The 27,189-nt window shown below is 54.3% G+C and overlaps 12 protein-coding genes across 12 annotated transcripts; 8 read left to right on the top strand and 4 right to left on the bottom strand.

The window, feature by feature from the left end:
• Positions 1–203: 203 nt before the first annotated feature.
• PODANS_4_2970 (uncharacterized protein) lies at positions 204–347 on the top strand (the record flags this gene model as incomplete). Its single annotated transcript, XM_001903916.1, has 1 exon — positions 204–347. The coding sequence occupies one exon, from the start codon at positions 204–206 to the stop codon at positions 345–347; it is 144 nt and encodes a 47-aa protein (XP_001903951.1).
• Positions 348–945: 598 nt separating this feature from the next.
• On the top strand, positions 946–1,878 carry PODANS_4_2980 (uncharacterized protein; the record flags this gene model as incomplete). The annotated part of the gene is made up of 1 exon (XM_001903917.1): positions 946–1,878. A coding segment is annotated over one exon (933 nt), but the record flags the coding sequence as incomplete, so codon positions are not given.
• A 1,062-nt stretch (positions 1,879–2,940) lies between these two features.
• PODANS_4_2990 (uncharacterized protein) lies at positions 2,941–6,798 on the top strand (the record flags this gene model as incomplete). The annotated part of the gene is made up of 1 exon (XM_001903918.1): positions 2,941–6,798. A coding segment is annotated over one exon (3,858 nt), but the record flags the coding sequence as incomplete, so codon positions are not given.
• Positions 6,799–7,373: 575 nt separating this feature from the next.
• On the bottom strand, positions 7,374–8,578 carry PODANS_4_3000 (uncharacterized protein; the record flags this gene model as incomplete). The annotated part of the gene is made up of 2 exons (XM_001903919.1): positions 7,374–8,140; positions 8,218–8,578. 2 exons carry the CDS (start codon positions 8,576–8,578, stop codon positions 7,374–7,376), a joined length of 1,128 nt encoding a protein of 375 aa, XP_001903954.1.
• A 624-nt stretch (positions 8,579–9,202) lies between these two features.
• PODANS_4_3010 (uncharacterized protein) lies at positions 9,203–9,907 on the bottom strand (the record flags this gene model as incomplete). Its single annotated transcript, XM_001903920.1, has 4 exons — positions 9,203–9,280; positions 9,345–9,538; positions 9,610–9,831; positions 9,901–9,907. 4 exons carry the CDS (start codon positions 9,905–9,907, stop codon positions 9,203–9,205), a joined length of 501 nt encoding a protein of 166 aa, XP_001903955.1.
• A 556-nt stretch (positions 9,908–10,463) lies between these two features.
• PODANS_4_3020 (uncharacterized protein) lies at positions 10,464–12,850 on the top strand (the record flags this gene model as incomplete). Its single annotated transcript, XM_001903921.1, has 5 exons — positions 10,464–10,507; positions 10,572–10,756; positions 10,813–10,976; positions 11,055–12,733; positions 12,790–12,850. 5 exons carry the CDS (start codon positions 10,464–10,466, stop codon positions 12,848–12,850), a joined length of 2,133 nt encoding a protein of 710 aa, XP_001903956.1.
• Positions 12,851–13,774: 924 nt separating this feature from the next.
• PODANS_4_3025 (uncharacterized protein) lies at positions 13,775–14,247 on the top strand (the record flags this gene model as incomplete). Its single annotated transcript, XM_001903922.1, has 2 exons — positions 13,775–14,028; positions 14,139–14,247. 2 exons carry the CDS (start codon positions 13,775–13,777, stop codon positions 14,245–14,247), a joined length of 363 nt encoding a protein of 120 aa, XP_001903957.1.
• A 1,544-nt stretch (positions 14,248–15,791) lies between these two features.
• Positions 15,792–16,490, top strand: PODANS_4_3030 (uncharacterized protein; the record flags this gene model as incomplete). Its single annotated transcript, XM_001903923.1, has 1 exon — positions 15,792–16,490. One exon carries the CDS (start codon positions 15,792–15,794, stop codon positions 16,488–16,490), a length of 699 nt encoding a protein of 232 aa, XP_001903958.1.
• Positions 16,491–18,808: 2,318 nt separating this feature from the next.
• On the top strand, positions 18,809–20,464 carry PODANS_4_3040 (uncharacterized protein; the record flags this gene model as incomplete). The annotated part of the gene is made up of 3 exons (XM_001903924.1): positions 18,809–19,232; positions 19,431–19,967; positions 20,040–20,464. The coding sequence occupies 3 exons, from the start codon at positions 18,809–18,811 to the stop codon at positions 20,462–20,464; spliced, it is 1,386 nt and encodes a 461-aa protein (XP_001903959.1).
• An 867-nt stretch (positions 20,465–21,331) lies between these two features.
• PODANS_4_3050 (uncharacterized protein) lies at positions 21,332–22,875 on the bottom strand (the record flags this gene model as incomplete). Its single annotated transcript, XM_001903925.1, has 2 exons — positions 21,332–22,607; positions 22,670–22,875. 2 exons carry the CDS (start codon positions 22,873–22,875, stop codon positions 21,332–21,334), a joined length of 1,482 nt encoding a protein of 493 aa, XP_001903960.1.
• A 518-nt stretch (positions 22,876–23,393) lies between these two features.
• Positions 23,394–24,452, top strand: PODANS_4_3060 (uncharacterized protein; the record flags this gene model as incomplete). Its single annotated transcript, XM_001903926.1, has 1 exon — positions 23,394–24,452. The coding sequence occupies one exon, from the start codon at positions 23,394–23,396 to the stop codon at positions 24,450–24,452; it is 1,059 nt and encodes a 352-aa protein (XP_001903961.1).
• A 962-nt stretch (positions 24,453–25,414) lies between these two features.
• On the bottom strand, positions 25,415–25,982 carry PODANS_4_3070 (uncharacterized protein; the record flags this gene model as incomplete). Its single annotated transcript, XM_001903927.1, has 2 exons — positions 25,415–25,864; positions 25,950–25,982. 2 exons carry the CDS (start codon positions 25,980–25,982, stop codon positions 25,415–25,417), a joined length of 483 nt encoding a protein of 160 aa, XP_001903962.1.
• Between the last annotated feature and the right edge of the window lie 1,207 nt (positions 25,983–27,189).

A 27,189-nucleotide genomic window follows, 5' to 3' on the forward strand; every position in this document is an offset into this window, starting at 1 on the left:
ACACGTGGCTGGACGGCTGGGACATAATTATCAAATCCCTGTCTCACAATCAGATGTCCAACAGACACAACCGTCCAGAATTCGAAGCTGTGTAGTGATCCCTATATCAGCAAAACAACGTTGAAAACGGTCCGGGATTGGAGAATTCACTGCTTTAACGACTGGGTTCTTGACGTGAGCGAAATCCTTGATTAGCTGCTCAGATGGGTGAGATGGCGAAGCCCGAGCTGGAGTCGACAGACATTCGGAATAAGTTGGAAGATCTTTCTGGTGTCGAGATCAAGCCTGGAGACAACCCTTACAACGCTCTGATCAACGCTTGTCATGGTAATGCGGTACGTTCCTGAATACTGTGATTGCACTTTTGTTGTCTTGTAGTGGAGGGGAGCAGGTGGTTGCTGAAGACAGAGGGAGGAAACTGAGGGAGCGAGAAGAGACATGGTGTTAGAAGAAGGAAGGAGAGGAAGAATTAGGAGGATTCCGAAGAAATAAGATAGGAAGATGGGAAATAGGCGAGGCAGAGGGAAGAGGGATATTGAGAGAGAACAGAACAAGACTGTCGGCAACGAGGGGAAGTTGCCGGCGCATGCACTAGAGCGGGGCCAGAGGTCCGCGGAAGGTTACGGAGGGCGAGCGGGAAGAAGCTTGGAAAGCATCGGCGGAAAACCCGAAGGGGCCGAGGCCCTATCCGGACTTGAGCCCTAACAGACTATCGGGGGGGAAGTGTATAAGCATCAAGTGCCGGCAGACGACGGGTTATCGGTCGGGATGTTGCCGGCAGCTTGTGGAAAAAGCGCTGGACAGAACACGGAATAAGGCAAAGGTACCGGAAGGGATGAGAAGCAAAATCGGAATCAGTGCCACCAGAGTAAATTTTCTTATTGTTCAAGACTCGAGGCATCGAAATGTAAACAAAAGAAACCTGCTAATGAGACATGGTCCCAGGCCGAGATTCAGTCATTATATGCAACCCATCGCATTGCCCGAAACTTGCAACAGAAAGAAAAGTTTCTATCTCACGAGTTCAAAGAACTCATCATCGATCCGTTTTTACTCCGTTTAGAGAACCCCAAGCTTGAGCCCGGATTCAAGGACCCTCGCAACTGTCTTGTTTTCTGGGCCAGGCCTCCAGATCACATCATCCGGTTGGTTGTTCATCTTCAGCAAGCACTCAAACAGGCAGCACCCAGTAAGCACATTTTCCCCCTTCCGCGAGCAGAGCTGACCGACCGAACCTTCCCAGACCTTTGGCTTATGCCGACTCACCGGATGCACATGACCACGCTCGAGATTGCCCATTCACGATCACCGGCTGAAATTGAAAGTATGGTGGCCCTCATGCGGCCGCAACTCGCCAGTCTGACAAACATGCCCTTCACCAAGCGCGCTCGTCTGGTGAAGCCTTTTATATCCTATGACCTCTCGGCATTGGCTGTCTCGTTCTTGCCTGCGGCAGGCGAAGCGGTGCTCTCACCACCACCCGTGGCACCGCACCCAAAACACATCAACCATCCAGGTCTGCTGGGGAACGACACGGCGGAAAGTGACACCTACACCTACCACCATCTGCGTCGCGATGTCTTTGACGAAGCAAAGTCGACTGGCGTAGAGATCGGGTCACGTTATGTTGTTCCCAGTGCCCACATCACGCTGGGTCGATATCTCACACAGACGGACCACGAGACGCCGGAACAGCGACAGAAATGGGTCCAAGCTATTGATGATTTGAACAAGTGGCTGGAAGGTGAGGTCTGGGATGTGCAAGATGGAGAATATGTTGGCGAGTGGATCGTGGGCCAGGAGAGGGGGTTGGATGCTCGGAATGGGGCCCTTTGGTATGGTGGTGGCCGTACCATCATGGTTGGAGAAGGCTTCTAAGATGTGCTGCGTAGCATGATGTACCATATATGAAGGTTGGTGTTTTGGCCGTCGTTTTCCGCCGTTGTTGGTTGCGGGTGGCCGGTCACGGAAACGGACACAAAGAGGTGTTGCGGGGCTACTTTGGGCTGCTGAGCACCGCTGACCACTCAAAAGTTGACGTTCGCATGTCAGGGCCCCGCTGTCCCCGGCTGTCGTGTCCATAGGTAGTGGAGCAAGGGTCTGGCACGCTTGTCTTTCCGGACTGGACGGTCCTGAGCGGCCCTCTCGATCCGCATTCCCTAGCGGGCGTAGCCAGGCTAGCAAGCATCCATCCTCTCCATACAGAGTATAGTCGTTAGCAATGCTGTAGTGTTCATTGTACAAAGTATAGACCAACACCACTCCAGACCAGCATAGCAGTCTTCTTCACGCAAGCATATTCCCGTCTCCCCCAGCGCCGAGCTGTCGACCGATCGCGACAGGCGTTCTCCAAACAGCCCACCTTCGCCGATCCCCACGATCTTCGAACCCGTCCGCCACGACCCGTCCGCCCGTCCGCCATCCTCTCCGGCCGCCCCAGTCGCCGTTTTGTACAATCTTCAGCAGGGCTTGGTGACCGTCGCGTCTGCGGCTTCAATTAAGCCCATTGCGGTCGGCGTGTTCCTTGAAGATATCGTGAGCTCGATTGCCGTGCCAGCTTTGCTGTGATCGTGTGGTTTCTCCTTGCTATGGTGCTCTGGTGATGCTATGGTCGGTGGGCTTGAAAACTGGAAACAACGATAGGAGTACTGATTCGTCGGAGCAGACAAAGCAAGCTCCACCTCTCGGGTCGGGTCCTAGAAACAAAAAGACACAATAGTGGCGGCAGAGAGAGCAAGCACGCGATACGGACAAGAGAAGAGAAAAGAGAAAGAGAAAGAGAAAGGGCATGCTCTGAGTGGGCGTATGCGAATGCGCTGAGGCCGTATACCCCCGGAGCGAAGACTGACCAGCCCGCTGCCGGCCGCCATGGACACCAGATCGTTTGGTAGCAGCGGCAGCAGTAACAGCAGCAGCAGCAGCGTCAGCGGGAATGGTGGCGCCCCTGCGCTCCCTGGGCGTCCAGCACAAAGCTCAGTGCTTGCTCCAGTGTCCGAGGTGCCGTCGTTACGAGGCATGGAGAGGCTGTCCACCAGTAACCTTCGCAGCACCTTCCGTCCCAGCCTGGTCGTGCAGCACCGTGGTGACACAGCCGTCACACCTGAGCCGGCCAACGTCGCACTCGACAGCCGCGACAGAACTGGCCAGGCGTCCCGCGCTTTCGGTTCCGTGTCACCTCAGACCTCTCCCAGAACGATACCCGGTGTCCCGGCCAGCCTGCCTGTGAGGCGCCAGGGTGTGGTCTTTAACGATTCCTTTGCCGGGTCCTATGAGGCCAATTCGTCCAGTCCTCCGCTTCGACCGCCGCCTTCGTTTCGTCCCAGGACACACACGATGGACGGTGCTTTCCGCCAACAGCTTGCCCCGACCGTCGAGGCACGACACCGCGTCGGCTCCTTTTCCTCGTCTCTCCCCGTGGCTGATGAGCTCAGGCTGCCGCCTCTCCAGCCACCCCTTGACTCATACCGACTCCCAGATCTCCAGCAGACATCACTCAGCACGTCTGCTCAAAAGGACAAGAAGTCGGCAGGCACCCGCAGTCGTTTGACAAAACGGCCCTCGTCTCGGCCCAGCTCGCCCCTGCTTTCCCTCCCGCCATCAGTTGACTCGTTGCTGCTACCCATACCAACAACTGATGCGAACAAGGTGCTGCTGCTGATGAAGAATCTCTGCGGCAGGATGCGAGGCGATATAGAGTACCAGCGAGAAAGCGGCGGGCCCTGGCACAGCGGTGTATGCTATATAGAAGAGGATAAAGGAAGCCTAATGTTTGACCCAGGGGACCGGGGCCCTTTTCACACCACACTGGTCCCTGACCTGCGTGGGTGCAGGGTGGTGCCAATGGAACAAATGGATGGAGAATACCAATGCCTGGAACTCATCGCTCCCCAGCTGACATCAACCCTTCTCTTGCGGCCGCTGGTGGCCGAAGAGCTCGATCTCTGGCTGGCGGCGCTTCTTTGCTGGCAACAACTGCGACCGCCCGCTTCAAAACAGACACCACCTCGCGCGACCACCACAGCAGCTCCAGCACGACCCGAGGTCAAGCGCCGTGTGTCTTCTTCGGGCCTGCGCGACACCCCCGTAATCAAAGTTGGCAAGGTCATGCTGTGGGACAAGGGCATCGCCACTTCTCCTCGCGCCATCGTCAAACGACCCTCGACCCGTGATCTCAAGTCAGCGCAAACTACATGGAGAAAGGTGTCTTGTATTCTTCATGACAATGGTGAGCTCAAGCTCATGACGGAAAATGATGTAACGGTGCTCTCGGTCATTGAGCTGCCTCAGCTAGCCAGGTCAGCCATTCAGCAGCTGGACAGATCTGTGTTGGACGAGGACTACTGCCTGGCCATTTTCCCCATATACTCGTCGACCTCCACCCAGCTTTCGATTTTCAGACCAATATATGTGTCATTAGAGTCGCGGGTGCTGTTTGAGGTCTGGTTTGTGCTTTTGCGCGCATTCACTGTTCCTGACGTCTACACTCTGGATCCCGCCAGCGGAGGACAGGTGTGCGAGGTGACAGATCTCCAAGCTGAGCCTCCTGGTGAGACCTTTAGGCTGGAGAAGACAATATCTGTGAGGGTTACTGAGGCCAAACTACGCGGGCGCACCCTTATTGCAGACGGACAAGCTTCGGATCGCCATAACAAGAGCGCCGATCACGAAGGAATCACGGGCAATTATCTGGCCGAAGTCATCCTCGATGGAGAGGTCAGAGCTCGCACGACCACCAAGATGAACACCAAAAAGCCGTTCTGGCGGGAAGACTGCGAGTTTGTAGACCTCCCTGCGTCGCTGCCTTATCTGTCGGTCCTGCTGAAACGGATTGATGGAAACATGGAGAGCTTCACGCATCAACTACAAGCTACTTTGGGGTTGGCCAGGACAGGCAACCTGGTTGAAGTTCTCTGCGGTGCTGTTGATATACCACTGCATCAGCTCGACCGAGGAAAGGATCACGAGCAGTGGTTTCCGATCTGCGATGAGAGACACCAGTCTGTCGGCTCCATGCTGGTACGGCTACATCACGAAGAGCTTGTGGTGCTCCTATCTAAACATTATCAGCCGCTTTCAGACCTCCTGCATCGCTTTAGCTCTGGACTAACGGCGCAAATTACCGAGGCCCTCCCCGGAAACCTGCGGCGCGTCGCCGAGACGTTTCTCAACATATTCCAGGTTTCAGGCACCTCGAACGAGTGGCTGATGAACATGGTTGAGGAAGAGATTGACGGCATTGGAAGCCAGGCCACGCTGAAAAAGCCCAGGTTCAGCAGTCGGCTCAAGTCCAATGACTCCCTAGAATCCACGAGCGATAGGGAGCAAATCGTTCGCGATATGGGCAAGTCGCTTCAGGGTGAGGCCAATTTGCTGTTCAGGGGCAACTCCCTCTTGACGCAAGCACTCGAGTTTCACATGCGCCGCCTTGGAAAGGAATATTTACACGAAACACTGGCCGAGAAGATATTTGAAATCAACGAGCTCAACCCCAACTGCGAGGTCGATCCCAGCAAGTTGCAGCAGGGCGAGGATGCGCAGCATCATTGGAATCACCTCATCCAGCTGACAAACGAGCTTTGGGGCTGCATTGCTGTATCAGCGTCACGGCTACCACCCGAGCTCCGGCATATTCTCAAATACATTCGTGCTGTGGCCGAGGATCGATACGGAGATTTCCTCCGCACCGTAACCTACACCTCGGTGTCTGGCTTCCTCTTCCTTCGCTTCCTCTGCCCAGCTATTCTCAACCCGAAACTATTTGGCCTCCTGCGCGACCACCCTCAACCCCGAGCCCAGCGCACACTAACCCTCATAGCCAAGGGTCTCCAAGCCCTCGCAAACCTCTCCACCATCGGCAAGAAGGAAACCTGGATGGAACCCATGAACCGCTTCCTGACCGCACAGCGCCAGGCCTTCAAAGACTTTCTCGATGCCGTCTGCGCTATCCCCGCCGAACGCACCAAAATGACCCTCCAGGCCTCCTACTCAACCCCAGTCGCCATCATGGGCCGGCTATCACCACTCGCTCGCGAAGGCTTCCCCTCGCTACCCTACCTCCTTGATCCCGGCCGCAACTTCGCCGCCCTCGTCAAGCTCTGGATGGACGCCCACTCCATCACCGCCAGCGCTTCCAAGGTGTACACAGGGGACCTTTTGAAATTCCACACCATGTGTGTAGACCTCCACCGCCGAGCAACAGCCTGCTACTCCCAGATCGAAACCCTCCGCAGCGCCGTCGACGCAGTCAGCCAGCTCCCCGACAATGACCGCATCAGCCTCACCGATGCCCTTGATCGGATCAGCCTGGGCGACACACTGCACATCTCACCATACAGCAACAGCAGCCACACCGCCTTCTGGTTTGACGCCGAGGGCCGCCCGCCAGGCTCGGCGGGGAGTGATGTCGTGCTCGACCATACATCCCTGGCGCTTTCCCCGAGCAGTCACAGCAAATTTGACTCGAGGTTTGGTGGAGGGAACAGTGGGGGTGGCAACAACAGACAGGTCTCGAGAAGCAGTGAGATGTCTGGTGCCTATGGTGGCGGCAACCCTGGCGGTGGTGGTGCTGCTGGCACGGTGCGCAACCTGCCTCGGAAGCTCCTCAATGGCTTTATTCGTAAGACGAGGACGGTTTCACCTGATATGCCTGAGGGCGCGACGAGCTCCTCGTCTACCCCCAGCAGTGGCACGCCGTGGGATCGGGAGCAGCAGGCGCAAGAAAGGGGAAGAGACAAGGAATATGAGCGGGAACATAAGCGGAGGGAGAAGGATAGGGACCGGGGTAGAGATAGGGATTAGTATATGTGTATGTATGCGTTTGTGTATATGCGGCGTTGGGGGGCGAGGGAGGTGGGTTTGGTTAAAACCGCCAGAAATCAATGATAGCCGTTGGAGACGCTGAAAGGATTCATCATGGGGGGGAAGATGGCGGGTCGGAGTATAAAAGGATCACATACAGTCTTGTCACTGGATGAAGGTGGCATTTGCGAAATATAGTTGCACGACACAACCTACTAGCATTGGGCGTTGCTATATTGGTTGTCACGAACGGTTGCTGCCAGAAGACAGCAACACAACATACTATGCAGGATAACACATGAACTCTCAATATTAGCTCTGGGGTCGGATGAACGAAAAGAGAAATCAATCCTAGTATTGATGAAAAGACCTAGTGTCCCTTCGCTTATCTTGGGTATGCGTGAACATTACTGCGAACCCCCCCCCCCTCCACTAGTTTTCTTCCCATTGCAGTTTGACGCCATGAAACCCCATCCAGGAAGAAAGAAACAATGTGTGAAAAAGGTACCTGGCTACCCTGTGTGTGTCAGAAATCACTTGCAAAGTCATAACTCAATCATCTTTCCATGCCCCGTTCAGCTAAAGAACTTCTTGTACGCCGCCTTCTCCTTGGCGCGTCTCGCAGCAGCCGCCTTCTTGACCTCGGCCAGCTCCTTCGCGACAGCCGCGTTCTCCGGGTCAACCATTTGAGCCTCTCCCAAACTCTCCAGAGCAGCATCCTCATCCTTGAGACGCAGCTGAGCACGTCCGCGGTGGTAGAGAGCCTTTGCCTTCTCCTTGCCTGAGATGCCAGCCACGGCAAGAGCACCGTTTGCAGAACGAACCGTGTCATCCCACGCCTCCAGCTTGAAATTCATGAGCGCCGCGTTGGTGTTGAGCGAGATGCGCAAAGTGCTGAGCTTGGACTTGGTCTCATCGGATTCGTTGTCCAGATCGGGGTCCTCGTTCAGGTAGCGCAAGCCCTTTTGGTATTTGTCCAGAGCCACGCTCAAGTCGCCACCCTTGAAAGCCTTGTTGCCAAACTCCTTGCAGTCGCTGGCGATTTTGAGGATTTGAGTGGCGGAAAGAGTTTCGTTGCCACTAACTTGGTCTTCGGGGAAATCTTCGTACTCATCACCATAGGCGTCGGCTGTCTTGGTGTCGGCGGTGATGGCTTCGGAGCCGGAGAGCTCGCCGCAGTCGGCGATGACGGCATCTTTCGTGGGCTTGTCGGCTTGAGTGGTGAGGTTTTCGAGTTGACGGACGACGGACTTGCCGCTGAGGACCTCTCCAAAAACGACATGCTTTCCATCGAGATGTGGTGTTTGCACAGTAGTAATGAAGAATTGGGAACCGTTTGTACCTGTGGTCACGCCAACACTAGTCAGTCAAACTGCGCAAGCAGCTATATGACGAGGACACCTAGCCGGTGTTACCTACCGGGACCAGCATTAGCCATGGACAGCAGGAAAGGACGGTCGTGCTTCAGCTCAAAGTTCTCATCCTCAAACTTGGCACCATAGATGGACTCGCCGCCTGTGCCATTGCCGGCCGTGAAGTCACCACCCTGGATCATGAACTGCTTGATGATGCGGTGGAATAGCGACCCCTTGTAGTGCAAAGGTTTGCCGGCCTTGCCGATACCCTTCTCGCCCGTGCAGAGAGCGCGGAAGTTCTCGGCCGTCTTGGGCACAATGTCATCGTAAAGCTCGAATGTGATGCGGCCGGCGGGCTTTCCTCCGATGGTAACGTCGAAGAAGACGCGGCTGCGAGCCTTCTTTGTCTCCTCGGTGCTGCTCATGGTTGCTATAACTGGTGTCTTGGGTAGATGGAATGGGTTGTTTCTAGAAGGGGGAGAAAAATTAGAAGGAGAGTTCCCCTGGTGCGTTTACAAGCGCGCGCGTTCGTAAGGGGTGCTCAAGGGGGCACGTTGAAGAGAGGGCTAGTTTCGATGTTGTGGGTAGAATTGGGTGTTAGGAAATTAGCAGTGCAGTGTGGATGGAAGACTAGAGTGATCACAGACGAATTGGGGATGTCAATGGTCCTTTTCAATGGCAACTCGGCCTGTTGGATGCACTGGCAGACATCAATACAGGCATGGAGGGGAGCTTCCTGAACCTTCGAAATGGTGGGGCTGTCAACAGTCAAGCACCGACAATGAATGAGGGGTTGGGGTCGCGGTGGGGCCTCTGGGCTAAAGAAGCCGCAAGCAACCTGGAACCTTACCTGTTTTTGGAAAGGTGCCATCTCGCCCACATGCCTGCCGGGACACTTCTCCAGACTTCAAACCACCACCGCATGCCTGGCAGGAACAACGCTGAGAATAGCATCACACGGTATGAGCTCACCAGTTGTCTTTATTTGGCTAATCGCGTGATGATCTGAAGAGACACCCGCCGGTGTAGCAGTACGGACGGATTAGTCCTTATTTGGGCGGTTCCGTGGTCTTTGGCTTCTTCTGGTCTTGTTCCTTGGGAGGGCTTGCTGAGACCTCAAGAGTGACCTTGTTTGATATAAGCAAAACACCCAAAGAAAAAAGGAAAGAGGTGGCGCTTTCTGGGGCTTACCGGTCCGTCATTTACGAGGGCAACCTGCATCATGGCTTGGAAGACGCCATCCTTCACCTTGTCGGCAGCATAGCCTTCCTGAACTCGGCGGTAGAAATACTGGTAGAGGCTCTTGGCCTCGTCCCCTCCCATGGCACCGTGGAAGTCCGGTTTGCTGCCCTTCTTGGTAGAAGCTAGGAGCGTGAATTGTGATACTGTGATCAGGGCCATTTTTAGCATACGGATCATTGCAACACCGACAACTCACAAACAGAGTATTGCTCACCACATAGTACTTCGCCGTTGATATCTTGGACATTCTTCTTCCAACGGCCCCCTGTATCATCATCCCAAAGCCTCAACTTGAGGACCTTCGCTGCCAGGGCATCAGCTTCCTTCTCAGTGTCACCCGGCGCAACTGCAGCCAGGACCAAGATGCCTTTTCCTATCGATGAAACCAGCTCCTGGTCCACCGTGACCGAGGCTGAAAGCACTCGTTGAAGGATGGCTATTTATATATCGCTCAGATTCGGGTCTTGAAAGCATATCCCAAGGCATTTGGAGGACTGTGACATACCCTTCATGTTGCAGACTTCTTCGTGAAATGGTCAAGTTGCAGGGAGTTGGGCTTTGTCAGCCAGTGGCGGCCAGCTGAATGGCCTTGTTGGCTTATAAAAGTGGATTCAGGAAAAGCATCCCTGTTTCTCCAAGCAAGACTGAGCCAAGTCCTGTGTAACAGAACAGATAGTTGGCCATGTGCAATTGCCCCCTTTACACGGAGAAACAAGCCGAGAGAAGAATACAAATGGCAAGGAGGGTGCTGTCAATTGCTCCGTCATTAATTAAAGATAGTAGCCAAGTGAATTGCTCCATGTGTAACTCAAGTGATAAGGCCCGAGAGCGAGGCTCTTTATCAAGGGCGATAGTGGATACTAGTGCGAGTCCCAGTCCCAGGTCTCACACAGAGCAGCAGCGGGCGGGCGAGGTGAGGGAGTCTGAGCTGGGCTTGCCATTCTTTGATTTGGCCGACAGCCTGCCATCTCTTGTTGCATCAGCAAACAGCCTGGTTTGTTTCAGCGACTTCGCATTCCCTTCCCTTCCCCCCCCTAAATACCAACCACGACCTGTTCCCCTTCTCGCATGTCGCCCTTTTTTACGCCGACAGAGCTGCAATCATCCCCACGGTAAATAACCTACCTACCCGGCCGTGTGACGTTGTTGGACGGGTCGAAGCTAATTAACTTGCAGCTTTGGCAGTCATATTCCGACTACTCCAACCCTGGAGAGAAAGGCTGATTGCCTGCCCCCGAGTTATTTGGTCGCGCGACGGCCAGCCACCAAACGAACCCCTCATCCTAAACCTTACGTTTCCTACAGCGCAGCACCACTACCAGCGAGATGGCGGCACGAAAGCTGCAGCAGGAAGTCGACAAGTGCTTCAAGAAGGTGGCTGAAGGTGTCGCCGACTTCGAGGCCATTTACGAGAAGATTGAGCAGTCCACCAATCAGGCGCAAAAGGAGAAGCTAGAAGATCAGCTGAAGCGAGAAATCAAGAAGTTGCAGAGGCTGCGCGATCAGATCAAGACATGGGCTGCTAGCAATGATATCAAGGATAAGGGGCCGCTGCTGGAGCAGCGGAGGCTGATAGAGACGGTCGGTTGCCTACCTAGTTTGATGATAGAGGATGTGCTGTGTGCTTACTGGTGTGTTCCGTCTGTCTAGCAAATGGAGAAGTTCAAGGCTGTCGAAAAGGCGATGAAGACGAAGGCGTACTCTAAAGAGGGGTTATCAGCCGCCACCAAGCTGGACCCCAAGGAGCAAGCGAAGCTGGAGGCAAGCGAATTCCTGAGCAACATGGTTGACGAACTCGAGCAGCAAATCGAAACCCTCGAGGCCGAAGGCGAATCGATACAAGCCACCATGAAGAAGGGCAAGGGCCAGGCAACCAAGCTGGAGCGCATCGCCGAGATAGAGCGCATCATCGAACGGCATAAATGGCACCAAGGGAAGCTGGAGCTGATTCGCCGCTCACTCGAAAATGGGGGCGTCGAGACCGAGCAAGTCACGGACCTAGAGGAGAGCATCAAGTACTACGTGTCCGACGGCATGAACGACGATTTCCCCGAGGACGAGGGTATGTACGACGATCTAAACCTGGAAGAAGAGGAGGATGCCTTTGGTATGAATCTGGAGAACGACAAGGGCTCATCACAGGACACCCAGTCGGTTCAAGAGGAGCCAGCCCCTGAGCCCGAGATGACAAGACCGGCAGCTGCTGCTCCGGTCGGGAAGCAACGCACGGTGGCCGATGCTGTGACAGGGTCGGCTACACGACGTCCCTCGGCCCAAAAGTCACCCCTCCCAACGCTCGCAACCGTCCACAACTCGCAAACAACCAACAGCAATGGGGTCCAGGCCAATGTTGCCATGAAGCCGGCAGCGCTACCAACCCGGCCCGCCGAGGGTTTGAAGTATGCCAGCGCAGCAGCAGCCGCTGCCGCAAGCGATAAGAACAACGTGGGCATTGCGCCTTTACCCCCTCCGCCAGGTGCTCCTCCAGCATCCGCCGCCTCTCCGTTAGCACCAAGTCAGCCGAGGACAAGTACTACCAACTCTCCCAGCACAGCACCCATACAACCGGTGGTGCAGGACAGGGCACCCCTACAAACTGCCCAGCCGCCAGCCAAGGAAGCGCCCAAATCTGCAGCATCAAAGGGCAAGGCTCCTGTACAACCGCCAACCGTCACACCAGCAGCTCCAGATCACGGAGATGCCACCCCCGCGCGAGGTTTGTTTAGGCAGTCAAAAACTGGACTTGACGGGCAAGGAGCTAACAGATGTTTCAAAGCAGGTTCGGCGTCAACACAAGGGGCTCCAGTATCAGCACCAGTACCGGCTGCGAACGGCGTTTCTAATGGCATCAAGCCAATCGAGGAGGAAGAGGAAGATGAAGAGGAAGAGTCGATATATCATCTCCCCGCGGCCCTCCAAGACCTGGTGGAATCATACGAAGTGACCAAGAAGCGGACGGCGTCAATAAACTCACCATTGACCCAGAGGATGCATATCACATCGGAAGCGGCTAAGCCTGAAGCTGCGGATGCCGAACCACCCCGCGCGTATGTGCCGGAGACGAAGTACCTCGCGCACACACACTTCCCACAAGAGCCGCTAGATATCCTGGATGACCCACGACTGTACGAACGAATCGAGCCAGACACACTCTTTTACGTTTTCTACTACAAGCAGGGGACATACCAGCAATATCTTGCCGCGAGGGCTTTGAAGGACCAGAGTTGGAGGTTCCATAAACAATACCAGACATGGTTCCAGAGACACGAAGAGCCAAAGTCGATTACCGAAGAGTTTGAACAGGGGACGTACCGCTTCTTCGATTATGAGAGCACATGGTTGGTCTCCCTTCCGCAAAGATACCATGGACGAATCGCTGCTGACAGAGCCCCAGGATGAACCGCAGGAAGGCAGATTTTAAGTTTGCCTACAAGTTTCTCGAGGATGAGGTTTGAACTTGTTGTGTGCCGGCAAGATGGTCGTGTGTGGTGTAGCGATGTAACCTTAACGTTGGGGCTTTCTTTAGTGAGACATTGGGCTCACGGACACTGCAGAGTGTCGATAGCGTTTGGAGGAAACAACATAATTGCAATGTTTTGACTCGGTGCACTGAAGCATCAGTGTATTGTTGTAGGCATATCTCGTGACCTGGGCAGATATGCATAAGACCGTTGGTGGGTATCGGCATACACGCAGAAAAAAGTACGGCCCACAGCAAAAGGTGAACCATGGATGCCCATCCTGAGGAAGGGGAGTGGGCATCCTTAATGGCAGTCCTCGAGCTGACAACGAGATCACAAAGAATCAGTTATATACCTTCCATCCAAGTGCCACGGGTTCGTACCTCAGTGGCCTGCCCGTTTTATCTGTACCGTTCCCCAGCCATCAGCTGAACAATCGCGCGACAAATCCGGGAACAACGGACCAGATGATGACGGTGAGCCTGGTGGCAAACAGGCTGGAAGAAGGCCAAAAAGGGCCCTGCTACTACCCGTCTCACCATCAGGAAGTGGAAGTCGCTAACCCCCAACTACACAGCCTCTCTAGTCTGCCTTGTGAGTTGATATCATTGCTGGCCTCACCTTGCTGGCACAAGGCGTAGAAAATGCGCAAGGCAGCCATTTCCCCACAGCAGCCCATGGCAGCACGACGGGCTGCCATTGGACCTCTACTTACACCCAGATATTACCCAGAGGCCCGCAGAAGGCAACCTCCAGGAGGCTCCGGGGCGCGTACCACATTCAAACTTGCATGAGCCGCAGCCTCTCAACCATCTGCACGATAATGATAACGTAGGCGTCCTAGTCACGTTCACACCCACCATCCGCAGAGACAGCAAACGTGGGGCTGCAACAAGGTGTGCGTGCGGTGTGGCACCAATGACTGAATCTCGAATCAGAAGCCATGCTGCTAACACGAACGGTGCAAATAAATGCAACATCTTGTCACCGAATTCCTTGAGGACTCTCCCATCGCACCACTCTCTGTCAAGTGGCTTTCCAGTCCATCGAGACTGCAGAAGCAACAGTCCCCAACTATGCGGACTGCTCAGCCGCACTCGAATTTCCAGATTCAATGAGCTCTTGGCTCATCACCAACTGTACATGACACTGCACATATATCCTGCGAGGCTGTAGGTACCTTTTGATCTTGCCTGCTTACCGACCGGCCAGAGCGTTTGGACCTATCACGGGCTGCCAGGTCTGGCAATTTTTTGCGATTAGTCACTGAACGAATCCTCAGACTTGCCTGCATAACAGCACTGCACCGCCGGGCAAGAGATACAATGGCCGATGTCAGTTGGCTGATTTCCATTTTGACGCTCCACTCTCTTCGCGGAGACAGCCGCTGAAGACGTATGTCCGGTTTTACAAACAATCCGGGCGCTCCATCTCCAATACCTCCCTTACGGAGGAGCTTGTTATCATACATTCGGCTATCTCTCATCCGCCTCTCTCACGTCGCAAAGCCGCCACCCCCCCTTCCGCCGTTACTGGATCAAATCGAACAAAGCCTTCGATCGCCTTACTTGCTTCGACCAGGTCTCACATATGGGGAGAGCTCACTGTTTGTGGATGCCTTCTGGTAAGCCCTGCCAAGGCAATATGCCCTCGTCCAGGAAAGGCATGCAAGTGTCAAGCCAAAGGTGGTTCTTTTGTTGCCGGCTCGGAGCCATCCGCTATTGCATTAACAAACACGCATGTTGGATGGGTGCTGCGAGCTTTGGTTCCTCGCCGACTTCCTGGAAGAGTTAGCTCTCCATCATCATTGGAAGATCATGTTGGGCACTTCCAAACGCTCACCGAAGGTCGATCTGACCCTGTGAGCTTGTTGCGGGACATCTAAGCCTTTAAGCGATACTCAACACAGAAAGGTGTTACGCTATCGTCTTGTTCCCACATTCCTTCCACTGTTAGTCTCGCTGTTCTCCCACATGGCTGGGCAATTTCCCTTTCTTTTTCAAGATTGCTCCGTCATCGGCGTGGCTGCAGTCAATAAACGTCCCCTTGAAGCTTGAAACTGGGCTATGGTGACACTGAGGGGACAATGAGGCTCGCGAACAGCCCCCGCCCAGTATCTTGGGGAGGCAGGGGTTGGGTAGAGACGCAGGGAAACGGGCTGCGGGCAACTTTCTACGTCTTTGATGGTGTGTGTCTCTCAGCCTGCTTGCACCATAGCTCTGCCGCGGTATCAGAGATGTCCGCGATAGGAAACCACGCTTGACATTACTTCCTGCTGCATACATTCCCGCCTTACCGCGGTGTAGAAGGTGCCCATTGTCGCTTCTCTGGGTGAATGGTCCGTGATCAATGTATTCGTGGCTCAAGATATATGGTCGGCACATTTCCAGATAGCCACCCACAGGTCTCATCCCCAACTGACTACAGCACGACTACTTTCCCATTCATATACCCTTCCTTACGAAAGAAAGTGGCAAAGGTGGTTCGAGTCTTCGAGTCCGTCAATATCTATCACTCAGCTATTGGTGGGCTTTCCCTTTTCCTGAATTCTTCTTGACCACAGGGCAGCAGATCGTGCTAATAAACATCAACAGGTTTCTTCAGGGGTGGTTACCGGTGAACAGGACGGTTCAATCACTATACCACATGGACTACCCTTCTTCCTATCTTCAAAGCCCAGTCTTTGATGGCCCTGCCTACCAAGATGGCCCTTGGCCTGTCCCAACAAGTGCGAGCATGCAGAGGAGCAGCTCGCAGTCGACAGCCAACACAAACCTCACTTATGCCTCCAGCCAGTACTCGACCGAGTTATCGTCACTCGGTTCGCCAATAGTCGAGCACAAGGTGTACAGTGAGGGCTGGTCCTCATATCCTCCTCAGCCACAAGACTCGGGTCCACTTGTCGCCAATGCTGGTGGTCATTTGCACGACGATAATGTCCCAGCACCATCAGACATGCAAATGCTCGCCCCTCCCTACCTGCTATCAGAACCCTACCCTGTTGCCAACTATTACGACTACGACACCACTGATCCCTACGACCCCGCGTATGCCGGCGTCCCGTTTGACCCAGACAATTATGGTCAACAACAGCTGCCCGCTCAGTCCGTCCAAGATGTCGACACATCATATTCAGTCTCGTAGGTTACTATACCTACCACACACCACCAGACCAGACACCCTCTTGCTAACTTTGTTTCTCTGCAGCACCGTCTCGGAAAAGCAAACCTACCCTTGCCTCTCACCTGGCTGCAGCCAGAAAGCCTTCTCCCGCTCGGCCGACCTTGACCGGCACTACAAACAGGTTCACATAGACGAGGACCAAAGGATCAAGTATCACTGCGACTACAAGAAGTGTCCCCGACACGAGGCGCCTTTTGGCAGGCAGGACCACTTCCGAGACCACCTCCGGGATTTCCACAAGGAGGATCTCCTGCGGAGGAGCAAAAAGGAGGAATGGGAATGGTGGGAATCTAGGGCGCCTCGCGCGGTGTTCAACGGGTGGTGGAGATGCAACAAGTGCCTGGTGGTGAGAGTGGACGTTGAGACGGACGGGTATACCTGTCCTGCGTGTGGGAGCTCGTGCGAGAGCGACAGGATGAGGGTGAGGGAGGCTGCTGCCGGGAGAGGGTAGTGTGATGGGTGATGATTAGGAGGAGAGGGCTCGGTCCTGTTGATGGCCGATAGTCTCTGATGTTTTCCCTCCCTCTTATACGACTGGGCCGCATTATTGTCTGGGCCGGGGAGGTTGGTTGCTTTTTATGGTGTCTTGTTTCTTTTGCATTATTTGCGGGTGGCTTCTGCGACACATTCTTTTCGTGACGACCGGAGCACGGAGTTGGGGAGCTTTTTGTTTTGTTCTGTTCTGTTTTTCTGTTCATTCTTTTTCCTATATCGATGACGGTCATGATGATGATCAGCAGCAAGAGGCCAGCCGTTCGTTACCTTCCTTTTCGGGATGTGGGGTCTTTTTTTTGTTGTTTTTTTTTTGTGTTTGGCGTTTTCAGGGGCGTCCTTGCTTTTACACGGATCATCGTCAGAGATGGCCGCCACTGGTCTCTTTCAGGCTGAATTGTCGAGGTGGACAATGAGGATCCTGAGGGTTTGGAGATAAGGAGGCGATGAGCGGCTTCCAGCTCGAGTGAGGAGGCTCACAGGGAGAGAGCCTTTTTTCTACACGTTTTCAACCACGAGGAGAGACGCACATGTTGCTGTCCCCTATTGGTGGCCTCACGGCCGTTTCAGCCCATCTGCAATTGTTTTTGCAGATGGGCTGTGTACATTGTATTTTGTACCAACGTTTATACGTTATGGGAAACCATACATGGGGAGTTTAAAGAGGATAGATCGAGATCTGGCATTGGGATTGGATGAAATGGCATGGCATGGGTGGTGGTCGATTTTGGGGTTGAGGAAGATAAGTACTTCCCCGTTGTTTGTATAGGCACATATTTGTCGTCTTTCTTTTCGAGACATGTCGTCGAAAGTGGATCATGCCGCTGGTTCTTATACTGGGCCTGAGCAAGGGGTGATCTCTTTACCTACCTAGGTAGCCATTGGGCTTCTGCCCTTTGTTTGGTAGAGAACACAGAAGAGACTTCCTTTGCAATAATGCATTCGAGTTGGAAATAAGGCTCCGCGCGGCATCTGAAGAACTCGATATCTTTTTTAAAACAGAGCGAGTCGTTGCATTGGTGGTGGAGTGTTGCGCATGGGGTGTCTCAAACGGACCGAGAATATGGAAACAATGACGATTCATTGATCCAAGGCGTTATCGATATGTAAGATTTGTGGATCTGCATGGTTGAACATCCCGAATTCGGTGCAGAAAAAGATTTCTGTCCAGAATCGGAGATGAATGAAGGCTCACCATCATTCCTGGCGCCGGCAGCAGTCAGTTACTGAAAGCATATATAAGATCTGCCTGTCATCCCCCACCACAGCGCACTTTCTCACTTGGCTGTTCAGTGGTGCTTTTTGTCGCTCCATCTCCTATATCCGGCGATATCCGTGACTTATCGCCGTTTTCCTGTGCGTGCTTTTTGGCCAGGCGACGACCCCACAATTCACGTTGCTGGACAAGGGTTCATCGGCGTGTGGGGGGATCGGTCCCCTGTACCGGCGTCTCTCAACCCCGCTTGCCCCGCTCTCTAAGGGTAACATGCGGGAAGAGTTTTATCCTTTTGGTCAACAAACTCGCGAGCTTGAAGCGCAACCGGTCTCCCGTGTGTCCCGTCCATCCGCCCAAAGTCCACGGCCGACATTCTGCATTGCTGGCTGCTGCTGCTGCTGCTGAAGATATCTTGCGTGCCTTACTGTATGTACAGGCCTGCCAGACACGGGATGATCAACGGGCGTGCCACTGCCAAATTAAAAAACATCAGGCTCTAGGCAGGGTCCCTGCAGCTGGCAGAGCACAAAGGTGTTATCGCTCCCATCCATCCCAGAATATACATATATCGTCGATCCGGCAGCTACTGTTCGGTGACAGGGCCGTTTTTCGCTTCCCTCACCGTTCTCGCCGCCGTCATCGCTCTCGCGGGCCCTCCCATCCACCACCTTTTAAACCGCAGTGCCTCTCGTGCCTATCGCTCAGTGCCGCTCCATCTGTCCAGGACCGACCTTGTGCTACCTTGCCCTACATATCCATCCCGCTGAATACCGGGCGCTCCCAGTCTCGCCGATCTCCTCTTGTTCCCCTCTGCCGGGCGTCATTGCCGCGGCCCACTCGCGACAGCTCGAAACACCCAATCAAGCCCTCAGCGGCGGCTTCATCCTCGGCTTTCGTCGCCATTCTGATTTGAAGTGCAGCTCCGACAATCCGACAAGCTGCCACCGCGGGTCGGTCCGGGCGCGAACAAACCCCCCCTTCCTGACTAAACCTACCTTTTTGATACATCGCCCATTTTGCCCCTCTCGACCCCCCTCCCTTCCCCTCCCCTTCTTCTCGCCATGTCTTCCATCGTCTCCTCGGCCCTCCGTGCCTCTTTAACTCGTCCCTCCTGCTCGCGTACTGTCTTCACCCTGGTCTCCAACACCGTCCGCATCACTTCGAGAGCCACTCCCGTAACCCTCATCCAGCACTACAGACGCACAATGGCTTCCGCCGCTAAGATCAAGGTCAAGAACCCCGTCGTCGAGCTCGACGGCGACGAGATGACCCGTGTCATCTGGCAGGACATCAAGGACAAGTTCATCACCCCCTACCTCGACATCGACCTCAAGTACTACGATCTCGGCCTCGAGTACCGCGACCAGACCAACGACCAGGTCACCATCGATGCCGCCGAGGCCATCAAGAAGTACTCGGTTGGTGTCAAGTGTGCCACCATCACCCCCGATGAAGCCCGCGTGGAGGAGTTCAAGCTGAAGCAGAGTATGTGTTTTTCTTTTTCGAGAGCCCCCTTGAGATGATGTGCCTTATATATCTGTCATGCCCTGGGGGGCCGGTGGGAAACTCTATATCACAATAGAGTTTGCCTCGGCCCGCGGGATCCATGCCAAACAACATGCCTCCAGAAAACAAGATTTCGGTTCGGCTGACGGTAACCCTTTTTTTTTTTGCTTCTGATAGTGTGGCTCTCCCCCAACGGCACCATCCGCAACGCCCTCGGCGGTACCGTCTTCCGTGAGCCTATTGTCATTCCCCGTGTCCCCCGTCTGGTTCCCGGATGGAAGAAACCCATCATCATTGGCCGCCACGCCTTTGGCGACCAGTACCGGGCCAAGGACTTCGTCGCCCCCGGCCCCGGCAAGCTCAGCATGGTCTACACCCCCGAGGGTGGTGAGCCCCAGGAGATCGAGGTGTACAAGTTCCAGGGTGGCGGCGGTGTCGCCCAGACCCAGTACAACACTGACGAGTCCATCACCGGTTTCGCCCACGCCTCTTTCAAGCTCGCCATTGACAAAGGCCTCCCCCTATACATGAGCACCAAGAACACCATTCTCAAGAAGTACGATGGTCGCTTCAAGGACATCTTCCAGGAGCTCTACGACACCCAGTACAAGGAGGCTTTCGAGGCCAAGGGTATCTGGTATGAGCACCGTCTCATCGACGACATGGTCGCTCAGATGATCAAGAGCAGCGGTGGTTACATCATGGCTCTCAAGAGTGAGTTTTGGCAGCCATTGGGACCCTGAAAAGGCCGCCAACCGAACAAAGAAAACTGACATGATTTTCTAGACTACGATGGTGACGTCCAGTCCGACATTGTCGCTCAGGGCTTCGGCTCCCTCGGTCTCATGACCTCCGTTCTCATCACCCCCGATGGCAAGACCTTCGAGTCTGAGGCTGCCCACGGCACCGTCACCCGCCACTACCGTGAGCACCAAAAGGGCCGTGAGACCTCCACCAACCCCATCGCCTCCATCTTTGCCTGGACCCGCGGTCTCATCCAGCGTGGCAAGCTCGACGACACCCCCGAGGTCGTTGCCTTTGCCGAGGCTCTCGAGAAGGCCTGCATTGACACCGTCGACGTTGATGGCATCATGACTAAGGATCTTGCCCTTGCCTGCGGCAAGACTGGCCGTGAGGACTACGTCACCACCTCCGAGTACATGGTCGCCGTTGAGAGAAGACTCAAGCAGAGCCTGAAGGAGAAGCTCTAAGCAATCACGATAACCAAACAAATAGAAGAAGCCCGATGGTCAAAAAGTGGCGCAAACGTTACGAGGAAGGCTGTCCCAAGCCCGCCGCGGAGGAAGACGAGAGCAGGGTTGCATCCACGTTGTCACCAGTAAGCCGTAACTGGGCTGGCTGAACAACAACCATAGAGGATAGAAAACATGAGATTTTCGCCTCGATAAACTGGGGGGAAAAAAGAGAAGGGTCATCATGACATGTCTTTTGAGTTTGATGCTACAGCACAAACAGGCACATGTTGTTTTCCTTGTTTGGGAGTTGGTAACCAGATTTATCACCAAATCGGGACGCCAACTTCAGATGTATATTGCCGAGTTGGGATCTACAGTACACTACAGGCTCCCTGTATATAAATGAGCACTTGAAGACAACAATCTGCACATATGTGATGTATTGCCGGTACTCTGACCCTGATCCACGCATTGAAATTGAACACAGAGAAAGACACCCATCGTTTCTAAGCCTTTTATTAACTTTGCGCATACGTTGCCACGATCTCTATTTTCCCCAACTCCCGCAATGCACTGTCGCGTTTCCCAGTGAAAAAAATTCCAGGAGCAAAATAGCATAGTTTACATGATACGCCCTCCCACCCCATACGCCCCGACGACTGATTATCATCCTGTCTCCCCCCCTTGCCCGATGAATCAAGCTGATTCTAATAGAGTCTGAGTGTCAAAAGTCACAATGAGATACGTATGCTTGGTGATTTCCTGCTGATGATAGCGGTAAGATCACTGCAAAGAAACAGTGAAGAAAAGAGGTCAAGTTTTTCCCTGAGAATGAACTCCTTTAAGAAAAAAAGACAAGGTAAGAACAATCCGATGCCCTCCTCAGTCATCAACCTCTTTCCTATACACCACCGACTCCCCATCGCCCGATCCACCACTCTTCCTTGACCTCTTCGTTGACTCGCTGGGCGTCGCCGCACCGGCATCTGTCCCACCGCCCTCGCTCTTACGCTTCTTCTTGGTCGGCCGGCTGGACCCCCCCTTAGGTCTATACCCCGGATCATCATCCGCCACCCTCTTCCTCTTGCCGGCAGCACCGCCAGTGCCCTTCCCACCACCGGAAGCAAGAGTAGGCGAAGCAAGAATGCTCGCCGCCTCGCTCATCTCCAAATCATCACCGCTGAGCTCATCTTCGATAGCAGCAAGCCTATCCGCCGTGGCCCTCCTGGCGGACGCGCCCTGGCGCTTGGTGCGAGCTGCTGCCGGGTCGCTCTTGCTCGCGGTACCGCCCCCAGAACCCTTCGCACCGCCAGAAGCAAGACTAGCCTGCAAGGCATCATAGCGTTTCAACGCCTCTTTCGGGCCCCAGATTTCACCACCACCGTGCTCGTATTCGTAAGCGGCGAGCTTCTCGGCCGCGGCCTTCCTCGCAGCTTGGGCCTGGCGCTTAGCGCGAGCGGCTGGGTCGTTCCGGACTTTACCACCGCGGGAGCCGGGGCCGCCTCTCGAACCTGGACCTCCGCCGCGGCCGCCTCGGGTAGAGGAGGCGGAGCTCGGGACGGCAATGACGGAGTCGTCGGCGCCGTTTCTGGAGTGGTCGTCCTTGTCCTTGGTGCTGTCCTTGTCGGCGCCAGCATGGTGCTCTGTGTCTTGGAGGAAGGTGTTGGGCGCGTTTTTACGCAGCCAGTTGTGCACGGATACGGGGTTTCGAAGGGCGTAGTCGCGGGAGGTCTTCTCGCGGGAAGCGGCCGTCTCATCGGGGTGGGCTAGGGGAGCGAGGGTGGGGAGCTGGTCGGTGTCGTCGAAGAGGCGGAGGTCGAGCTCGTAGAGGTAGTTATCTACATCGTCTGCGGTGAGGAAGGAGGGGGGATGGGGGGCGCCCTGGAGGGGGTCGACAGGGGAATCTCGGCCTGCTTGGAGATCGGAGACGAGGTCTGGGAAGTTTTCTGCAGCGGCAGCGTAAGGGATGTGTGGGACCTCGCGGAGGAGCTTCTGGAAGGATTTGGTGGGTTTGGGGCATCGGTTTGGCGTTGATGGTCTGTCCATGTCAAGGCGGAGAGCGTCGTCATCGACTGGGGAGTCCACGCTAAGGTCAAATCGCTTCTCGGGCGGAATCTGGGCCGAGTTGTTGACATCTAGAAGGGTATCGAGCAGCCGACTTTTGAATGATGATATTAGCAGGTGTGTACCAAATGGAGATGGACCAGCCATGTTGCTTACTCGTTTTGGATCGCGAGCCTCTTGGCCGTCGCCAGCGCCTTCTGCTCCATCATGTGAAGATCCTCGTTGGCCTTCATCTTGTCATCGAAAACGATGCGCATCTTGCGATACTTCTTCTTCCATGACCGATATGATGGCTTTTCGCTGGTGGTTCTGACATTGTGGCCATCGTCCTCGTCCTTGATCCTGCGCGCATCGGCCTCCATCGCTGCTTCTGGAGGCGTGTCCCGCCGGCAATCGTGGTGTTGCTAATTCGTGTAGAATGAAGTTCACGGAAGAAGACCGATTGAGAATATAGGTGCAAGGCAACCGGGTTGTGCGCCTGGCGTGTGGATCCGCGAAAGTCAAAAAAGCAGCAAGGCAGGTGAGCTTGTTGTCGTTTTTGGTGATGTGCTCTCTGGGCCTGGAGTTTGGACGCTTCGCAGTTGGAACTTGGATGGCGCGTTTTGCCCTTTGACAGCCAAACCCCTGAAGGTATAGTGACTTGAAATGGCGGGCGCAAACCGTTCAATGGGGCGTGCGTTTGAAGTACCGGTACTTGCAAGGCGGCACAGCTCCAGCCCAATCAGATCTTAATCAATCCCTGGTAGCATTTTCGAAATCTCAAAACCTCGCTCAAGACACCACCCGTCCCTCACATATTCACTTCTTCGCTCAGCCGCCTCGAGACCGAAACCTAGAGAGCCACTGGCAGTAGTATATGCTTCGCAACTTCATTCTAAAAATGACCGAGAACGCAGCGAAACGCCTCAAGACGGACAGTGGAGTGGTTGCCATTGGCACTCACAACGGTCACTTCCACGCTGATGAGGCCCTCGCAGTTTACATGCTGCGCAAGCACATCCCAACCTACGCCAACGCCAAGCTGGTCCGCACCCGTGATCCCAAGCTTCTCGACGAGTGTGACATCGTCGTCGACGTCGGCGGCGAGTATGAGCCCGCCCGCCACCGCTACGACCACCATCAGCGCAGTTTTTCCACCACCTTCCCCGAGCGGGCCACCAAGCTGAGCAGTGCTGGTTTGGTCTACATGCACTTTGGCAAGCAGATCATCGCCCGCCGTCTCAGTCAGCCCGAGGAGAGCGAGCAAGTTGGGCTCGTGTGGAATAAGATCTATCAGAGCTTTGTTGAGGCCCTCGATGCCCACGACAACGGCATCAGCGCCTACGATGCTGCCGGTCTTGCTGCCGCTGGTTTGGAAAAGAAGTTTTCGGACGGTGGTTTCACTCTCGGCGCCATGGTTGGCAGACTGAACCCCAACTGGAACGAACCAATCCCCGAAGACCCCGTCGCCGCCCAAGCAGCTGAGGACCAGCGCTTCGAGCTTGCCAGCCAGCGCATTGGCGAGGAGTTTGACCGCGGCCTGGACTACTTCACCTCGGCCTGGTTGCCTGCTAGAGAGGTCGTTGCAGAGGCTTTCGCGGCGCGAAACGAGTTCGACGCTGGTGGCCGCATCATGGTCCTCAAGAAGCAGTCTGCCCCCTGGAAAGATCATCTTTACACCCTCGAGGAGCAGAACCCCGAGGCCGGCAAGGTTCTTTACGTTTTGTACCCCGAGAAGCCCACCCCCGACGCCAAGTGGAGGATCCAGTGTGTACCCGAGACCAAGGACTCGTTCCAGAGCCGGAAGCCATTGCCTGAGGCCTGGAGGGGCTTCCGCGATGAGGAGCTTGACGGCATCTCTGGTGTGCCAGGCTCTGTTTTTGTGCATGCCGCTGGCTTCATCGGCGGCAACAATACCTTTGATGGTGCTCTTGCCATGGCCCAGAAAGCTCTTCTATGAAGCCCAATCTGCCAGGAGTTTGAGACGTTGATTAGCCCATTGCTGCCCAAGCGGGGCTCCTGTGATTGAAAAAGGATGGGCGCATTGGGGTTGTAGGCTGCCATAGAGATGCATTGTGTCACTACATACGGCCATCAAAATGGCAAGCCGCCGAGGTCAAGACAGGTAGTTGATAGTAGCTTGGCTGCATTGTCTTTGTCGCCCTCATCGACCACCCCCAGTGAGTTCACGGCATTGATCAAGTCCGTGGATAACCAAAGGAGCTCGCACTTCTGCAGAGAGCTCAGATTACTTCTTCCTATCAATCTCGAAGGAAGTGTTAAAGTAATACATACTTTAAATAAAAATAGAAGTCAAAAAAGCAAAGAAGCTCAAATTTGAGGCTATTACCTTGTGTGCTCATATTCAAATTTCACATCCCAATGCTTCTCCAGTCTCGAAACTCACACTAGGCCCGCATTCTGTCCAGTAGATGGCTGAATCAGCTTTCCATTCTGAGTGTCAATATTGACGAGAAAACGTGTGGCGGGCGGGCTTGGGGGTGCGAAACAAACAATGAACCCCCCGCAGCGAAACACCACCCAGTATGTCAAGTTCCAATTTTCAATAAATTCAGAGAAGATAATACCGATGCCCTTCCTCGCTCTTCTCTCCCCATCCCTTCCTACATTGTTCGTCATGATCGTTCATACATCAAACAGTAACCAACATCCGCAACAGGGAACCCGGGCCCTTTCCCCCAACCCAAAGAAATACAGAACGCCCGCAGACACCAACAAAAGAGTTAAAAAGAAAATAGCAAGCCCTCATATCTCGTAATTTGAGTTGCCTCGAGTGCAACAGCCTCTCTCTCTCTCTCTCTCTCTCTTTCTCTTTTCATCTTTCTGCCTTCGGTTTTGCCCCCTGTTGTCCATACCCCTTCTCTGGCCATCCTTGGCAGTAATCACGTACAAATTGTGTGTTTATCGTCTAGTCGGAAGCTCGTCCTGAGCGGTGGGTGTAACAGCCGGCTCGGCACCAGCCTGACCGTTCTCTGCACCGGCACCAGAGACCGGGACCCCCTTCTCGAGCTCCTCGGCACTGGTCTCCCGGTTAAGAAAGCTGCTCTCTTTGACGGGGCTGCCTGCCTGCATGCTGACATTGTGATGCTGATGGTGATGGTGGGGATGGAGGATGCTCCCAATGCCGTTGGGTCCGCTGACGGGGCTCGACAGATGGGGGATGTTCTCGGGGACGGGGTGCTGGCTGCCAACGGAGCCCGTGTCGACGCTGTCGCCCTTTCCGGCCTTGCTCATCGCGTAGTCGCCGCTGTCAAAGTACTTGCGCTCCTTGAGATGCTTGGCGAGGTGGTTCGACTTGCTGGGGAGCTTGCCGTAGAGCCGGACGAGGCGCTGCTCCTCAGGGGAGAGGGACTAGGTGGCGGAAGAAAGAGTGTCAGTTGGATTCTGAATTCATCCCTATCCAGGGACAGGAAAGGCCATGGGAGACTGAACACACCTCGACATTGATCTTCGCCTGGTGGGGATTCATGATTGCGGCCTGGCTTTCTTTGGCGAATGGACGGCTTGGTGGTGGTTGCTCAAGAACAAAACTGAATCGCTAAAACGAATCGAAGGTTCCTCGCTCGATATGTGTGTGTGTCGGGATGTGATGGTCGCGATGGTGAAAAAGAGAGTAGACGCTTTCCCCTAGATGGATTTGCTGAAATGGCGGGTCAAGGTTTTGATTCTTGTCTGGTATTCTTGCGTCAAGAGAGGGGCATGATCGAGCTTCTGGACAGGACGGGAGGTGGGATGTCACTTCGTTCCGCTTGGGTAGCGCCAGGCTGCTTAACCACTGGTCACCTGCTAACAATTGGCACTGCAGTGCCGTAGGTACTTATGCTCACAACTGGGTGGCTGGTTGCTGGGAACCTCAAAGAAAACGGGGCATTTAGTAAAAAGAGGAAGTAAAGTAAAAAGCTCTTTGTTTTGGAGGTTGGAATGATAAAAATTAATCAACTCTGAACAGGAACATTGCCTTGGAAACGTTCTGATTATAATGGCCCTCTTATAATGTTTTCCAACTCACAGGTTCATTGACCCAAACCCAAACCCGGGGCATCCGCCACCCACCTTGATATACCTCGCTTTAGGTAATCCTACACTGGACCTGCCTACCTGATACCATCTGATCACTTCCAATAAACTGTCGGGCTTCACAATTTGTTTTGCAACACCGCCGACTTTATGCAACACTGTTGAGGAAACTGGGCATTCCTTGCACCTCTCTGTCGTCTGTTATAGAGATACTTCCAACCTCAGAATCAACCACGGGACGTCAGCCAGTGGAAAAAGCACAAGCCACATGCTGCCCTCCGCTCCCTGAGCCATCCAACCCATGAACAGGCTACCGTCTAACAAAGACTTGCGTCAAACATCCCGATTAACTCGATCCATTATCACGCGATACATGTAATTCCAAAATGCAACAAAATCTAATCTCTATGTATGTCATGCAATGTGATCTCTGTAAATAAATTCTACCATGTTTCCCTGGCTCTAGTTCTTGGCAACATGTCTGGTCTGGAAACAAGGCTCGCCAGGGAGCGCCAGTGCGATGAGCCTTTGTCATTCTATGCATTGTAGATTCTGTCAATCAGGCTATAGTGATCAAACAGACGGTGAATTTGACGTACTTCAGGTGTACAAAGCCATCCATGCCCTTGGGCGAGTAGCTAGAGCCGTGGACGAGAGCA

Source organism: Podospora anserina, chromosome 4 (assembly GCF_000226545.1).
Source record: "Podospora anserina S mat+ genomic DNA chromosome 4, supercontig 2".
NCBI classification, from domain to species: domain Eukaryota; kingdom Fungi; phylum Ascomycota; class Sordariomycetes; order Sordariales; family Podosporaceae; genus Podospora; species Podospora anserina.